The following is a 12,724-nucleotide window of genomic DNA, read 5'->3' as shown; positions in this document are numbered from 1 at the left end:
TTTGTGAAGCTGTTCTGGCAAAGTGTGCGTTGCCAAGAGACACACATGCAGTTCAGACACACTGAAACTGTGCTGGTTTCAAATTATCTGCAGGGCCGTCTATTGTATTGAATGAACAGTTCATGAACTCTACACCTCTAGGTACACAGGAGATAGTAAAATACTTTAAAATTATATACATGTACATTTGAAATTGAACAGCGGTGTCAAAGTCAACAAATCTACATGGTTAAACAACAAACTAGGGCATTTGTCAGCACCGTCCTCAAGGACACATATGAGCGTTTTCTGCTCTGACACCCTTGTGATTAAGATGTGGCTATGTTTGGGCAACTAAAGCTACTCGGTTAAGGTCAGATCACCGTCATGGTTAAAGGAAAACAAAACTTTTCCCAAAGCATTGCAGAGGAGCACGTTCATCACAAAAAAATCCGGCAAGGATTCAATGTGCCCAGGCATTATAACAGTGTTTTGTTATATAACATTTATCAAATTATATGCTCTGATGTACTTATATATAGTCAATATATAGGCAATTAAAGCGGGAGAAAATGGATGGATGGATATAGGCAATTAACTCTTAAATTTACATGTTTTATACATATACAAACATGTCTATTAATTGGTTAATACTTAAGATACAAAATCTGAGAAATTGAGATAATATAAGCTGAATTTTTGCTTCATATCTATTTCAACGTCACCCTGGTCTTGTCCTCTTTTGAACATGTTCTTCGACACATTTCTTGCACGGCAGAACGAGACTCTCTAGACGTTTATGCTGTCTGTGTCACCAACAATACAAACTGCACCTTCAAGCTGGAGACAATCACACTGACGTCTTCACCTGTGAGACGTATCTGGTTTAATTCCTGCACATTTTAAATTCCAACAATGCTTCAGATTTTATGAGCTTTTCGTCCGTGCAAGTAAAACCTCATTCTAACTATTAAATGAAGCTGTCAGTTAAATGTAATGGAGAACAAATACAATATTAATTTCTGAAAACTATTTTTCATGTTTCAGAAAGAGAAATCTTAACTTTTAGCTTAGTACAATATCAGCATAAATGCTGAAACAAAGCCACAGGGAGCTCTGCTGCACATCTTACTGTATGTGATAAGCAGTATAATAGCATTACAGAGAGTGAATGCAGACACGTCATAACAGATGTTTTCTTGGATTACAGGTGAATTTCATGAAAGTAGATGTTAACTCTGTATTGACATTATTAACCTTTTCACCTGATTCTGTGATTAAAAAGCATTAGCTCACTTGTTGTAGTGTTCGAAGGTTAAGTATTATCAAAATTGACGTTCAGAGTTTTCGTTAATCTAAGGAATCACTTTAGGATTTTTATTGCAACAACCTTCTATGAAATCCTTTGGTTAAGAAGAAATCAGACCTGAAGTTTTCCTGCAGACATTTGGTGGCGACAAGGCCCGTGTTTCTCTTGGTAGCAGATGGTAGTCTGATTTGCACAGTGACAGATCACTCATATTGCCATTGACACTAATGGCTGTGGAATTGAGTGGGGACACTGGGGCAGCAATGCAGTCTTACATCCATGTCCAATCAGTGCGAAGCAACGCATCCTGTCACAATAATTATGACAGAACTATTGAGACAATTTTTTGGCGACAGTCTCGCTGTCCCACTAGTGTTCCCCTTGATTGGCCTTGGTAGCTTGCAAAGTCATTGTCATTTCTCACAACTTCATTACTTTGTGGCACAAAGCAATTTCCATCATCTGTGCTCTTCCCACTCTGTTATGCCTAAAGGGAGTTCACGCCATATGTGCGTGACAACACCCTGTCGGATCGACAAGGTGATGTCTTCTAAGAGTGTCTTTTTAGAGTTATCTCATTATAGTATTCAATGTGGTCTTTTTATGATAATGTTTTAGTTATCTTAGATGTGTCTTATTGCTCATACTGAATTCAGGTGGCTTCCAACTGTGGCCTTTATAGGGTGAAATTAGGAATGCATTGATTTATTATTGCTCAGGCTCATTGCATTTATATTACTCCATTTTTAATCCTGGGTAAAGTTAATGCTCACATCAGGAGTCTGGCTGAACGGCTGGCCACATGTTCGAGCTGCTCTTCTGAAGCACCAAGCTAACGAGTAGGGCGCTGTTTATGCTTCACCTGGAGTATTTCTCCACAAAACACTAAATATTACTTATTGCAGTCACTCAGGTACTAGGAATCATAGCTAAGAAAAAGTGCAGAAAGAACAGAAAATTTTATTTTATCACAAGTGAAGTAAATTCAAATTTGAGGTTCTTGTAATTTATTTGGGCACTTTCATTTCATCCTACTTCAATGCAGCAGGAAATCTCGTACTTTTTACTTTAGTGACTTTTCAAATAAAGATTTTTCATGCAACACATATGGAAGGCTTGTGAAGTGTGATCCTTAACAAATGATAATTATTACAATCAGCTCCACTTTGACCAACTGCAACCGTAAAAAGCTACTTTCAGGTTAAAGCATAGGTAATAATAATCCAATAATAAAATATGTATGTCATTTTTCTGAGTACTTTCGATACTTAAAGCACACTTTGCTTATAATACTTAGGCGCTTTAATGTAAGTAGCATTTTTCAATGCAGAACTTTATTTGCAACAGAGAATTTTTATATTTCAGCACTGCTTCTTTTACTCAAGTAGAGGATCTGAATACATCCTCCACTGCTGTAAAACTGCCTCCAACAAACATATGCCCTCCACGCAGAGTTATCATAGCACTTAAACGTCAGATGAGTAGATTAGTGTTTTAATCTCACTCTGGATCTGAGGCGTCTCGCTCTACAGTCCCACCCTCAGCCTGCTGTGAAATATTCCATCCACTCAACTGTAAAGAAGTGCTAACAAGATTATCAGATTACCCTTCATCCAGGGCACCCAACGACTGCTGGGCAGAGTAACTGAAATGATGTTAAAAAAAAACAAAAAAAAACACACACACACACAACCCTGCAAGATAATTGTGTTTGGAGGCGCAATTTTAATGCAAATTCTCCAAACACTCACAAAGCTCAAGGGCAGCTTAAAACACTTTTCCTATTTGCAATAGGAAATATATTTCTTTGGTTGCCGCTAACAAGCCACATTAAATGCAAAGAGTGTGGTGGAAACGGCTCAACCTCAGTCTATGATAGAGGATTCTCCGTGTTTTCTCCACATCTGTTAAATCAGCTGTCTGGAAACTGGGCCAAGTTTAATTGAATTGACAGAAACAAATTAATCTCAGAATTTTTTTTTCTTCATTATATGATATTCTCATGAATAAGTACTATACTTTATGTCATAAGTTGGAAGAAAAAGTATGATGGTGTTAAATTATACAAAGTGACGTTTGCAATGGATTGCTGACGTTGAGTAGATGACACAGTATGCTATGTTTTCATTAGGGCTCCTCTGTGATGCTGCTATCATTTATGCCATAGCAGTGGAGCAGCAAATTTATTATGTGAATATATTCCAAACTTACCCTGTCAACTAGTTTTTGTTTTATGATTGTGCCTTAAACCGGATTTAATGCCTTTGCTCAGGTACAGTGATTGGGTGGGGCTGAGCCAACAGAGAAAACAAAAGACACAAGCTCTCCCTCTCCTCCGTCTGTCACCACAGCAAATATATTTATATGCAAATTTCCCTGCGACATAAAATGATTCAAATAGCTTGATAGGAAAACGTTGTATTTAATCTGTGAGGTTTGAGTCATTGACGAGGGAGAGGGAGGAGAGAGATTGCTGGTGCTGCGGGTGAAAGTGGAAGTGCAATCTAAAAACTGTCTCGTCCCTGTCTCAGTTACAGTAGACTGGAGAATTGCATGCAGCAGTCAGATCTGACTCAAGGATTCATATGTGTGATACTAGTTTTGTTAAAACAGGAAGTAATAGTGCAGGTACAGAGTGACCAGACTGAGAGCTAAAGGTTAAAGGTCACAGCTGAGTACTGTACAAGCACTCTAAGTCAGTAAATTAGTGAGCAAAACTTAATTTGGCAATGGTTGATTTTATAATCTTCTTAGAAAATATGACATGTACTTTAGGAAAATACATCATTACAGAAGGCATAAAGTGTGTATTTGCAAGTAAAAAGTCTTTGGGAAGTAAGAGGCAGTTCTCTCCAAAGCAAACGCAATGATTGGCATGTACTTGGTTCTGTTTCTCTGTCCAAATGTGGCGGTAACACCTGCCTGTTCCTTCTGTTTGTCTGATAGTGTCTTGTCCAGTTTTCTCTCCGTCTGTTTCATCTGCATCTGTCTCTCCGTTTCCTTCGTGTTTCTCTGCGTCTTTGGCAGCGTCTTTGGCTTCCTCCACAGTCAGTTCTTTCTCTGTTTGCGCTTCTTTTTTCACAGCAAAGCCTGTGAATTACAAAATGTAGAAATTAAACACTAGTTAATGTTGTAGATGAAGTCTCATGACAGGGGTGGTTCCACGGAGGCTCATTACAGTCAAATGTAACATTATTATTAATACATAAATCGTTAAAAAAATTATAGATTGGCAGCACTTTACTGTAAGTACCCCATTTAGCATTTATAAGTAATATGTTAACATTTAATAAATATTTATAACACACTGTCGTAAATGTAGCTGACGTAGCCTATAAATTGTACTGTGCATTGATAAAGACCTACAAGCTGCATTCAACTGCGTTATAATCTGTTATAGGTCATTTATTAAATGTGTATATGTTGCTTATAATAGGGGCACTCAACTCTGAATACCAAGCAGTTTCCCGTCACTGAAATATATGAAGAACGTTCATATATACATTTATCCGTGAGTCCAGTAGTGTTTCTAATATTAAAAAAAAAAAAAAAAAAAAATCTCTGTCAGCCTCTCGTTCTGGCTGCTGGCTCCTCCAGTTCAGTGGAGTTTCACTGAATGTTTGTGACATGGCTGTAGGTCCCAGCTGTGCTGAGGAGCACAGAATTTAATGTTTTTTGCTTGTTTGTTTGTTTGTTTTTACAGGGTCTGGTCAGAGCAAATGATTCAAAATTTTTGTTTTGTTTTTATGTCATTATTTTAAGCTTAGATTTGGTTATTTTTCCTGATGGATCAAATGATAATTTCTATTTTTACAATTTCTGGCTATGATAAATAGTTAAATGCTGGCCGTTTTTGAAAGAAAGCATTGCCTTTCAAAGGCACCAGCAGGTTATGGGGTTCAGAGGATTAAAGTAAAATGTTACCTATAAAGGATTTACTTTTTCCCCATAAGCTGTTTGAGTTTGTTAATGAGCAAACTTAATATTCCTATTTTGTTATTGTCATTTATTATTAGTCCAACACCGTTTCCCACAAGGAACGGAAATACTACAGGAGCACACACACAGACAAATATTGTCACCTATGAACAATTAATTTGGTTGTATTTAATCCCAAAGTAACATCTTAAAAACTGCCAGAGTTCCATTAGTTGTATCACATTATTTCACCTGTTTCTGACGTGATGTCACTGAAGCCTGACACAGAAACGGTTTCCATGCATGTCAGCAGCGAAATGTGTTCAATCAAATTAACCTTGTTTGCCATACTGTAAATCTCCATATGTTAACCACACTCCCAGCTGATATGAACAATTTACAAGAACACATACCAGCGGATGACATGCAGCAGTGGAAATGACAGCGAGCAGCCTAGTTTAATGGCCGCCTTACAAGACATTGCGTGATGTCTGTGGCAGATTGCAAATGTCAAAGATGGTTCATTTGATCCTTGTAGCCGGCTGCCAAGCAGAAGTGGAGGCAAATACACTAATAGCATACATCTCTGTCTTCCCCCTCTGTGTCTCTCTCTTCCTCTCCCTCATTTTCGCTCTTCACTCACATGCATGCACACACAGGTGTTTTGGTCAATGTGCTGGCAAAATCAAAGACAGACTGCGGTGTTCAGAACAGACTGGATAGAGGACTGAAGCTGGGTGTCGTAGCACAGCATCAGATGTTGCCGTGAAACTACAAAAGCGCACTGATGTTGTTTTCCTTTTCCGGATCCACCTCGCTCTTATCCGCGGATGTATTATATCAGGGCTCTGTGTTCTGTGCTGCTGCATGTTCAGCTTCTTTTTTCTTTCTTCAGACTGTACTAATGTTAACAAAAGTCAAATTAACGCCAGTAATTCCAACAAAGAAAATGAGTAACACAGAAATGAATGAATCTCTCTTAGGACAAGACTCAGTTTAATTGCTTGCCTTTGTCTTTTGTGCTGCTCCTTTCCTCCTTTGTTCCGGTTAAAGGAGTTTTTATCTGAACTGAGGGTCTGAGGGTCGAGGATATCTGAGGCTGTACAGATTATAAAGCTCTTTAGGGCAGATTTGTGATTTTTGATTTTGGGCTAAAACCTAAATACAACTTCCTTGACTTGACCTGACTTGTAGATTTGGCAAATTAGTTTTGCTCTGATGAAAGAACATAAACGTTTTTTCCAACTGTCGATGAGTTCTCCTGCCTTAGCTGAGCCCTTGTAGTATAGAAAATGTAGTGAATAGTTCAAAGCTTCAAAACTTTATTCACACTTTTGACATTATAATTCTAAATCAGCACTTCTTGCATGTTCATTGTGTTTAAACCTGCTGTTTCTGACACAGTTGCAGATAAAGATGAAGCTGCACTAATATTATTAGTCTTATTTTATTTGTGGGATTAGATTCCAGTGGTGGCTCCGTAGGATTGTTTCCGATTTGTGTGATCCAATTTCCAACAACGCTAGAGCATCCAAAAGTCCAAATTTATTGAGAAAGATGGAAGCAATCATTTCCAAAATTCGCATCTTTTTTATCTAATGAAGTATTCAGCTTCAATCCGTATTTGTTGACATTTAGTCTTTCAAAAAAGAAGCACACACAGAGTGAGGCATGCACCTGTATGAACGGGGCTCACAAGCAGCACTTAACATTTATATGACCTCCATAACACAAGTCTATATAGGCTTTTCCTCATTTAATCTGACGAATCACTTTTTTTTTTTTGTTAGCAGGTTGGGGTTTTTGGGTTTTTTTTTTAGTTTTTTAGGGTGATGATGTCATAAAATATGACCAAGTTTCATTTCACTCAAGAGAAATTTTGAATGTAAAGGAATGACTTTCAGTGCAGCCATGGACAATGGTCTCCAGTTGTATGGGCCCTACCACTGACCAATCTACACACACACACACACACACACACACACACACACACACACACACACACATACCAGCAGTCTCAAGAGTGTGTACTGGACAAAATCTAAAGTCAACCATGAATACAGAGGCTGACAGGCCAATTATCAGATGTACTCTTCGTTCTGCATCCCCACCTCTGAAGGGAAGCACATGTGAGAATCCTGTCACTTTCACTCAAGCCAGTACAATGACATGGCCCAACAACAAAAGCCACAGCCTTCACAAGGAATCGAGATGGACAGAGTTGTAAACCTCGTCTTGTCGTGCAGTTTTATCTGGTGGGTTTTCACATTTCAAGCTTGGGAAGCTGTGCTGTAGTGTGGGGATGTTTGTTAAATGTTGAAATGTGTCAGACTTTTCCCCCCCTGAAGTTTCTGTTGGGAATTGCATTCCTTTCAGTTGATGCTTTATGTGCACTGACTGTGGTATGCAGCAGTTTCTGTGGAAACCTCATGTTGAAATCTAAAAACATTATTGTGGTCCAGCATTATTCTTGTATCTCAACTTCTCTCTGCATTTCAGGAGATATGAAACAACTCATGAGATTCGATGAACTTGACATAACAGAAGAACATCTCTTTGCTCCATAGGTGAATGTAGTTCCAGCATGTGTCAGAGCCTTGACCAAGATGCTGTACTGTTCCTACTGTCGCGGCATGCCCGGGCTGAAAGCCTGTCACAACTACTGTCACAATGTTATGAGGGGCTGTCTAGCAAACCAAGCAGACCTAGATGCTGAATGGAACCTCTTCATCGGTAAGTACAACAAAGAATCTCATTCAAGTCGAGGGCCCTTGCACCTCTTTCTCATTTTCTCTTTGTAATCTTTTTAGGCTTGTGAGTCTGTGCATGCACACCTGAGCTTGTACAGTACTGCAAGTGTGCATGTTACTTTTCCAAGGCAGTGTCTTTGACTAGTCTCTGTGGGAATTCAGTGGGATGCGCTGTGTTAGATTCAGCTTTAAAGGATTTAGAGAGACAAAACTGAAATCTTATTTGTGCAACCATTCCTTCTTTTTTTCTGTCATGAAATGTTGTTTGCTATTGCTGGAACCTTGGCATAGTGCTTAAAGCTCTGGTCCCTGCTGTTTGGGATTGATAAAGGAGAGCAGATCCTAGGCAAACACATTTTCTATAGTGTTTCCAGCTGAGCTTGGTGAGTAATGTAGCACTTCAGTTAGGCTGTAAGTAGCTGGCTGCTGTAAGCCCTCCTGTTAAATGGATACCAAGGAGGCACATAGAGTGTTCCCTCTGGATCTTTTGTAGGCCAATGCTTGATTTGTTATGTACCCCAACCCCATCCTCCTACCCACACTTACAGATATTTTTTTTTTTTTTTTCCAAAAGGGCGATTTTAAAAAAAAATATCTATCCTTTTTTAAGCGGCATCCCTGAAGACTGTGTGTCAAGTGAACTGCACTTCTAAGCTTTTGGCTGTTTTGTGACAGGCCTGTCGTTGGAGAAACCCGTCAGATGACGTACCGCTTGTTCTCTCTGATGGCATGTCTGAAGTCTCAGATCAACACAGGCCCCTGTGCACTGAATGAGATGTCTCGCAGCTTTATGACATGTGTTAAAAAGTTAGTGTCTTGTTCAGTTGTGAAGAGGCAAATCTATTGCCGCAAAGGGACGCTGGGCTTGACAGTAATGGGAGAAGCTGTTGTTGCAACAGAGTGATGAATCTGGTTAGACAAAAACACCCTGGAGGTGTAGAAAAAGTGGATTTTTAATTTTGAACCAGTTTTTGCGCACTCATTGTTTTTTTCTGGTTTGGAAAGGCAGTGTTGTTGAGGGTATTATAATTAGAAATGTAGAACCCAAGGGATGTTTATTTTCACCGTGAAAGACTCATTTCTTGATGTCTCCTGACATTTTGTATTCATTATCTGTTGCTAAAGAACTTCGATTTGCTTACGATGCAGCTCACAAGAAATATTGATTTGCCTTTCAGAGACAACTTCTAAATGTATCACAGGTCAGCTCTCACCACTGGAGCACATCTTTGCATTATAGAAATTTATGGATTGAGCCCATACATAGTCTGTCATTGTCATCCCTTCAAATCATCACTTATTAGAGGAGGTTAGATTAGAGACAAAGCCTCCCATTTTTAAGAGCCCTCAGTGACATTTACCTGTGGACTTTGTTCATGCTTAAATGTCACTATCGATACCATTGATCGTTAAGGAGAAAGGAGGCTCAAGGCTTTTTATGAAGTTTGAAACTTCCACAGAAAGAGAGAAAAGAGAGATGAGTTCTGAAAATGGTCTATAATCTCTCTAAATCCTGGTGAATCAAGGACATTTATGTAATAAATGAAATTTTTTGTCTCCCGCTTTTATTAAAAATAGTCCAAAAAAAAATATACTGAAAGATGCCAAGTCGGCTGTGCTCCATAACAAGTGGAATTAAAACCAGATAATGGTTTTTTCTCTAATGGACAAAGTTGAGCCGACCTCATTCTAACATCAAAATGAAAAAGACTTTTGCAACATCTGTTTTAGGTCGAGATTCCTGAGACACACTGAATAAAGCAAGGTAGACTGGTTTATATTATATTTAGCTTTACAAATGTGCAAAATCAATAAAAATAAAACCTGTTCAGTTAATTACTGAACATTTGATAACAGGTTATAGTATCAAGGGGCAGCCTCAAAAAGCTCAGTTGTTAGAACGAGGTTCACTACTTTGTGAACACATAATTGGATGATTGCATTCTGTTTTATGTAAGTTTTATGCAGCATTTTACTGTATGGAAATATGAGCTGTGATCTCAGTGAGGAAAACAGAAAATGGACATTATCGAGCATCTTCTTCAGAAAATGACCAAATATAACAAGCTGGCTTCTAAACATTTTCATTCACTTTGAGTTGAATTGCTTGAAAATGATTGGCAGTGTCATACTGTGTCAAATGAGGTAAGCCTTTTAATGGAACAAGCATGAAGCCGTTCCAGGCCGATGACGTGTGTTTATGTGTTTATTAAGCCCTTGGCTCATTTCCAGCTCAGCTCAGTTAAATAGTAGAACTGAGAAATATGGTGAGTACTTGTACGCCTTGAGGGATTTTCTTAACATTTAAAATGTTTTGGACTGACCAGGCTTTAATTAATGCCATTGGAGTTGCACAGACCAATCAAAACATGTTGTCATTAACATTATCAAGATTTTTAAATAAGTCTTTTTAGACAAAAACAAATTCTAATAGAAATGTGGAGTCTTACTAATCAGGTTCTGGCTAAGTGGCTGTATAGCAGTGCAATATACCACAAACAAGTGTTGCGGTTAAAAACGATATCTTAAAAGCCAGTTTTCACTAAACACAACATGAAGCACAGCTACAGCACTGCATGAACTTGTGTTGTTTTCCTGCTTCCTATTAAACATTCACAGAAATGTTCTGTGAATGTCCCCTCATTCCCAAAACCTAAAATACGTGGCGACATCAGCTACTGCTGCCGACGCGTCTGTAGACAACAATTTTTGGCAAGCGCAGAACAGTAAGAGGAGCATGATTATTCATATTCTTAGCATGAAAGTGTGTTGAGTGAGTGAGTTATCCTTTAGCATTAAGCAGGAGACGTGTTGCCTCTGCTCAACACGTGAAACAGGAAAGTCTTGCAATAGTTGTTACTTCTATAATATACACCACACTTTTTCTTGTTAATACTAGATAAGAATAGATGTTAAAATACCTCATGTTGGCTCTTTTTTTTGGTATTTAGAGTAGAAAATAAATGGATAGTAATACAGGATGATGATGAATAAAAGCAATAAGAAAAGAGCATGGTTTGAGTTGGAAGTCAGCTTTTGCTCAGAATGCTGCACAAAGCCATTAAAACGTCACTTAACAGAAGCAGAGGAATTCATGAGACACACTGCAACACCGAACAAACCAAGAACACGTACCTGCTTGTGACTGAAAGTAAATTCTTGGCAATCTAATTGATAGCCGGTCGGGATTTTAATATAGGCATAGAAACACAAGCAGGTTGCATGTCGGTATCACGCTGTGAGTTTTACGAGCATTAGCGGGGAGAGAAGAACAAATGTGCCGCCGCTGTGTTTTTTTCCTGAAATCTGTGTAACATTGAAACAGTAATGACCTTGGTGGATACTTGGATGTAGCCTACATATCACATTCAGAGGAAGAGGAATGATTTAGGCATCCGTGTCATGCATTTCAAAGTCACAGTCACAGTACAGTAGTTGACAGTTTGTAAAGGTTACTGTAGCGACTTCTTGGCTTCCATGCTGCAAATGGAAAACAGCTGTCAGTGAACAATGAGCATACACCTGAGGAAGGATGTGATTTACCTGCCGTGTACCTGCGCTGAGTGATTTTAGGCTTCCTAACTTTCAAGTGTGTGTGTGTGTGTGTGTGTGTGTGTGTGTGTGTGTGTGTGTGTGTGTGTGTGCGCACGCATGTGTGCGTGTGTTCAAATGTTCAGGGAAAGAGCTCATGGTTTGGCCAATGAAGGATACCAGACCATCAGTCACCTGCCATCATGACAAATTTCCCAAGCTCTGTATCATGACAGGCACATCATTATCATTTTTCTTGTCAGCACCTTGTTAAAATACCCTCAGAGTGAGAGAGGACGCTGTTATTCACACACGACTGTGGTTTTTCAAGCTTACACCATGATCAATGCCATTTTTGACAGGCAAGTGACATCAGTGTAATATAATTTCAGTTGCGCATTAAAAATGTAAAGGAAGATTTTAATTGTCTCTTTGATAAACCTCTTCTTCAAACAGTGATTGTCCAATTATAGCTTTGCAACCGTAACTAGGCACGGCAGGCCTGTCAGGCTGTGGATTTCTCCAGATGTTGAAGCTGTGCGCATGGGGCTGCAGTATACTTGGCATCTAAAGAGTTTGAAGGGTGGTGTCTCTTCTCAGCCCTTCTCCAACCTAAACTACAATCACTAGCATGCCAAGCTCACTGCTTTACAACCCTGATTCCAAAAAGTCGAGATGCTGTGTAAAACAAATAAAACTGAATGTAATAATTTGCAAATCCGCTCTGACATACACTCAATTGAAAACAGTACAAAGACAATACATTTAATGTTTTACTTTAAAGCTTCATTGATTGTTGTAAATATCTGCTTATTCTGAATTTGATGCCAGCAACACGGTTTGAGCAAGTTGAGACAGGAACAACTAAAGACTGGGAATGCTCCAAAAACACCTGAATATTCCACAGGTATGTTGTTGTTGTTGTTGTTGTTGTTTTTATCTATTTTACACAGCATTCCAACTTTTCTGGAATTGGGGTCGTAATATCGATTGATCGTGAACATAAGATGAAGAGAAGGTTTACAGAGTAACACTTTTAATAAATCAACAAATTCCTTTGCACAATTTCTGACAATTTCAATTTCACAATTCTGACAAGAGTTTCCAGAGATAGTATCACATTCACAAAGCACATTAATTAGTCCTCACCGTGAAAGCTTTTTATCTTATAATGTTAAAACTAAAAACATGATCAAGTATGTGAGCTATGCAGCCAAACAGTCTTATGTTAGAGCAA

General features: G+C 38.7%; 1 protein-coding gene across 2 annotated transcripts in view; it reads left to right on the top strand.

Annotated features, from left to right (window-relative positions):
• The window catches only part of gpc6a (glypican 6a), a 142,584-nt gene that overhangs the window by 83,539 nt on the left and 46,321 nt on the right, over window positions 1–12,724 (top strand). For both annotated transcript variants that reach the window (XM_070968818.1, XM_070968809.1), the window contains exon 4: window positions 7,774–7,939. In XM_070968818.1, the coding sequence (XP_070824919.1) occupies window positions 7,774–7,939 (166 nt within the window). The remainder of the gene's footprint in view (window positions 1–7,773; window positions 7,940–12,724) is intronic.

This window comes from Chaetodon trifascialis, chromosome 1, assembly GCF_039877785.1.
Source record: "Chaetodon trifascialis isolate fChaTrf1 chromosome 1, fChaTrf1.hap1, whole genome shotgun sequence".
Lineage (NCBI taxonomy): Eukaryota > Metazoa > Chordata > Actinopteri > Chaetodontiformes > Chaetodontidae > Chaetodon > Chaetodon trifascialis.
The sequence above is the reverse complement of the archived record's forward strand: the minus strand, read 5'-3'. Positions and strand labels throughout refer to the sequence as shown.